Source organism: Opisthorchis viverrini (assembly GCF_000715545.1).
Source record: "Opisthorchis viverrini unplaced genomic scaffold opera_v5_213, whole genome shotgun sequence".
In the NCBI taxonomy this organism is placed as follows: domain Eukaryota; kingdom Metazoa; phylum Platyhelminthes; class Trematoda; order Opisthorchiida; family Opisthorchiidae; genus Opisthorchis; species Opisthorchis viverrini.
In genome coordinates this window covers 183,563-188,677 of record NW_008751871.1, presented here as the reverse complement: position 1 = coordinate 188,677, position 5,115 = coordinate 183,563, and the positions used below count along the sequence as shown (strand labels likewise).

At 43.9% G+C, this 5,115-nt stretch overlaps 1 protein-coding gene across 1 annotated transcript; it reads right to left on the bottom strand.

The window, feature by feature from the left end:
- Positions 1-644: 644 nt before the first annotated feature.
- Positions 645-1,649, bottom strand: T265_08365 (hypothetical protein; the record flags this gene model as incomplete). Its single annotated transcript, XM_009174149.1, has 1 exon — positions 645-1,649. One exon carries the CDS (start codon positions 1,647-1,649, stop codon positions 645-647), a length of 1,005 nt encoding a protein of 334 aa, XP_009172413.1.
- Between the last annotated feature and the right edge of the window lie 3,466 nt (positions 1,650-5,115).

Below are 5,115 nucleotides of genomic sequence, written 5' to 3'. Positions count from 1 at the left end.
AACCCTGAAAATCAGTGACTTCTGTGCGATCCTCAAATTAGTCAACAGACAGCCACTTGGATGATTTCCTCCCTAGTCTGTGGTTTAGTCATTCGGAACCTCAGTGAATTATTTCGTCTTGGTCTTACAACAGCGCACTAGTCAGTCACAACTCGTGTGCCCAACTCAGTTTCTCTTGATGGTGGTTGGAATCCATCATATGAAACAAAATATCCAAACACATTCAAGTATGATCCATGGTTTTCCATTTACCAAAATAAAGAGCTGCCTGTAGTTACCGTTTGCATTTGAACAGAAACAAATGAACAATTCAATGAGGGTTTATCCTCTGTCCAGAGAGTTAATACATCCGACACTCCAATAAATCCTCGATTATAGAAAACGAAACATGGATAAATGAGTTGAAAGTGCAACTCAGTTTAGGTGAAAACGAAATAAACACCAATCTTGTTCCTCAAGCATTCTAATAGAAAAGCTCTCCCGCAATTCTGCATTCACAACACAAGCAGACGAACCACATTCCTTTTCTCTTGGACCTGATTATTTTTCCACCCACTACGTAACTTGGCCTCCTCTGTTTCCTCATCTCAAGAAGTGCTGCTCTATAAGCATGTAGATGTAAAAGAGAAATTTTATTATTGTTATTATTCATACCATCTTGGTTTCCTCTTTAAGTACAGATAAACTGGACCATGATCGTTACTCGATGATTTGACGTCAACAAAAGTGACATCCTCCAATTCGCACACACTACGAAGATTACTGAATTCGGGAGAAGTGGCAGAGATAGGTCCGCTCTCGAGGAGGAAATGGCGGCGAACAGGAGTATTTTCCCATTGAATTGCTGATTCGCGGGAAATAAAAACGGTTGGAGGGGTTGTGGCGCCACTAGAGTGGGATTCGTTTTGCGTACTGACTGGCAATGAATCCCCTGAAGTCACACAAGCTTCGTCACCTGGCCACATATTAGAGTTCATGTACATATGGTTGGTGATGTTACTGTTTCTTAAGCCATTAACGCTTGCGTGGTACTGTCCACCTTTCAATTCTTCTTCATTAGAAGTTTCTCCTTCCGAAACATTCTCTAGACAAACGCCTTCAATAGTTCTCCGTTTTTCCTGATATTCTGGCACTGTGACAATATCAATCGGAGTTCCACAGTGAATGCGATATCCTGGATCCTGCAGTGCTGTCTGAATATAATGTTCAACTTGCGCGGCTTCGTCCTTTTTGTTGCACCTGTAAACTTCATAATATCGATGGTCTTCACGATTTGTGATAATAGACAGAACAAATACTTCTCTCTTTCTGGGACTTCGGTTGATGTCTTGTATCTCCTCGTAGGCTATCCACGAACGAAAGGGTTCTTTCCCTTTCGGTTTATGCTTCTCAAATATCAGACGATCCTCCAGCATAAAACAAACGCAGCGAGCAACTCTTTTACGTATATGCTTCTTCATCACAGCTATGGCTTCCTCGGGTCCAAGCTGTTCTCCAGCCTCCAAAGTTTTCCTGAACACCGTATACACACACACATAGTAGAACAGTCTTTGTCTGGTATCAGTGTGCACGAGGTAACCGTCGACCATATGTGAACCTCTTGGTGGGTCGGTTTTACTAGACTTTTTTGACGTCCCTTTTCTTGACATTGTTTTACAAGAATCAGATACAACACGCATACACAAATATTTTCAGCATATATAAGGCTGTGAATTTGGTCACGTTACACGCGTTGGCGACATCTGATCACGTGTCTGCTGTTTAGAAGCTAGCCATTATCAGAACCTGAATCAAACACAAATGGCAACAAATAACGGATTGTTCTACGTGATTCCAGTTGGCACCTTCCTTTGCGCCATGCCCTGACTCCTGTGCACACGATCTTGATCAGCATCAACTTCGATAGATGAACTCATGCTACTTATGCGTTTTCCAGTAGTACGATATGTGATTGCAGCTCTGCGTGCTTCCCAAGCAGAGGAAAAAAGAACCTGGTACATAATCCACTGACACAAATCCGCTAGATCATGCACCAAAATTCAATCTCAATAGAGAAGTAGCTAACATTTTCCCCAACTAGCACATTCCGAAGGAAACTCATCACAATTATTCGAGCGTAATTTTCTAACTCACATGGTCAGCTTGATACACAAAATGTAAGCAAAATAGTGATTGTAAAAGCTATTGATCCTTAATGAGGTTGGCATGTAATACAATACACTCTGTAGATCTGCGACAGATCATCTAGGAGATGGATGACCTTTCGTGTTTAAATGGTTTATGATGTATGGTAGCCCACTGAGAAAGAGAACAAGCGTGACGAGAAAATTCTTTCTTAAGGAAAACGGTGCAATGAAGTGAATACTCCGAATAAGAACTTCCACCGAAGAACAGCACGAATAAAGCTACCCGTAAGGTTTCTGAGAAACTCCGGGTTTGCCCTTCTCGAGCCTCAGTAGATAGGCTAATTCCACTGTATATTCTACCTGAATCAGCACTGTACGCAGGTCTTGAAATGAAATAAGTTGTTAACTAATTTGCTTTCAACGAGAGATTACGCCGACTCCCAGCTGAACTTCCTATTTATTATATGCCCCAGTTGGGTCTCTCATTAAAAAAAATTCGTTTATAAGTGTGTGAGATTCAATCCTTCCTAGTAATTGTACCGAACTCAATGATAAACTAGCAAAATACGGTCATTTGCAAATAAATTTGGTTTTGCGAGACTCATTATCTGAATCCCTCGTTTATGATGCTTTTAATTCCGCGCCACTTGGGTTCAAGTAGAACATAAGGTTGACGGAAACTCGGAGACTGCGTCTATCAGATGAGCTCCGTGGAGGGAGAAATCGGTCGTGGGTTTTCGAAGAGTTTTCAGCCACCTTGTGAGTAGTGAAGTACGTCTAGAGGAAGAACTCCTTATTCACGACAACCGAAAATTAGCAATGATAATGTTCCCTGAAAAGAAAATTGTAAGAGTCTACCAACTGGCTTTGGGTAGAAAACCTATCTAGGCGCTGCGAGCTTGGAGCGCAAAGAGAGCTTGGTAACCTGTGGCTAAAAATGGGAAATTTCCCGGCTATATTATCGCCCGCGTTTTACGCCCGAATAATTACACACAGGCAACTCACTTTCGGTATGCGCATGAGGAGAATCACGGGTCTCTACGAGATTCCCAAAGGTACATGTCTGTACTCGCTATTCGACTACTCCACCGAAGTCACCTTGTTATTTTGTATAGAAAGATGCCGTGTAATTTAAAAAACGGCTCTGAGGCCAACAGACGCATGTCAATCAGGCGCTCCAATGAGACGTCAAAAATCAGGTTATCGTAAGGGGCTTGGTCATTAGAAATGTAGGCTGCTCTGATGGTCTTACGCCAGCCACCACTTCACTGCGACATCGGTTGAGAGCCCTCGTTATCCTTTCGTCTAGGTTCGGGCGCCTTGGCAGAATCCCACCCCACGTACAACCATGAATTATACACCTGCAAATAAACTCAGGCCACATCACCGTCCCGTGGTGCCATCGATTGAATCACCATAGTGGCTGCATACAGCAGCAAGAGCAATCAGAGCTAGGATCCTACTAATATCTCCCTTCTTCCTCTTTCATAAATTTCCTCCACTCCCTCTTCTAACCCGTTTCTAGCGACATATCCGTAGACCCAATCTCAAGGCCTGACGGATCCGTTCGCCGCTGACTGCCGTTAGCTTCAACTTCTACAGCCTCCTCCTTCGAAATCATCCTTCAAACTCAGACGGTCAGTTCAGCCTCTGGACTTTCGCACTCTGAAACCAACTGGACAGCAAAACGTTGGACTCACTTTCTATTGATGTGCGGTTTGTTTGACCAAATTATGCTCATTGAACTGGCAGGTTTCCTCCAGACTTCGGTGGCCCAACTCTGGTGATCCGGGTGCCGCTACTACCGGCTTTGCAGGGTTGTTCAATGTCCTAAGCCAGTGAAGCAGAAGGTCTCTGCTTGAACGATTGCCTGTTGATAGTCGCCTCTATGTGTTCGTTTACCAACGTCTATCAACTTATCCCGTAAACTCAACGATAATCGCTGCCTGTTCATTGTATCTGCTTACGCCCAAACAGCCTGTAGCTCTGACACATTCAAAGACAGTTTTCACAACGCTTTGAGTGTATTGTTGTGTGCTAAGCTGGTATTATTGTTGTTGCTGCTGCTCCTGATGATGACGATGATGATGATGATGACATTAGTGAGTGGACTAAACTCTTCTGAGACTCAATTTGGTGGTCGTCTAGGACTGGATAGAAGACGTACAGACAACGGCGAACGTCTACCGTGATGACGATATGATGATGACATTAGTGAGTGGACTAAACTCTTCTGAGACTCAATTTGGTGGTCGTCTAGGACTGGATAGAAGACGTACAGACAACGGCGAACGTCTACCGCTACTAAGTGTTGACCAGTATCTGATTCTGTGCAGCACTAACTTCCGAAACGAACGAAGCCTTTTGCTCGCATGGTATCCCCACACATGCAAGTCAACCTACAACACAAAGTGATCACATCACTTTGGGCTATAGGTGGTGTGGGCCAGTTACTGGAACAGCTACATGGATTCGGACCACATGGTTGTTTATTGTCGCTCGCAAATGAACCATTTAAGAGCGTTCGAAATGAGAGCACCTCGTTTGGCTAATAAGGTCACTGACTCTGAATTGGCGGCATTTTTGTACGACTGCGATAGTTGACGTTTCCAGGCCTAGGATCTGAAACATCTCAGGTTTTTGACTACGATGTCTCAGGACTATAGCTGGAATCGTTGAGACAGGCGAATTCTCAGTGAGGTGATTAGGAGAAGGGTTGTCGTCGGAGCAGAGTATAGTTCACTTAAAGAATGCGTCCAACATTGCTAGATGTGTTGCTTAGGCCAGGTGTTACGCAAGCCTAATTACCGCCTGCCAAAATGAAGGCTATTTTTCATGCCTGATGTAGAGTGCAGGAAACCTGGAGGTGGACCGAATTTGAGATAGCGGATGGGGATAAATGATGTTACAGAAAGCTTTGGTGCTGTTGTTTCTGTTCGGCTTCCGGCATGATGTCCGCGTGACCCTATTTGTGCTTGACTGGAGACGC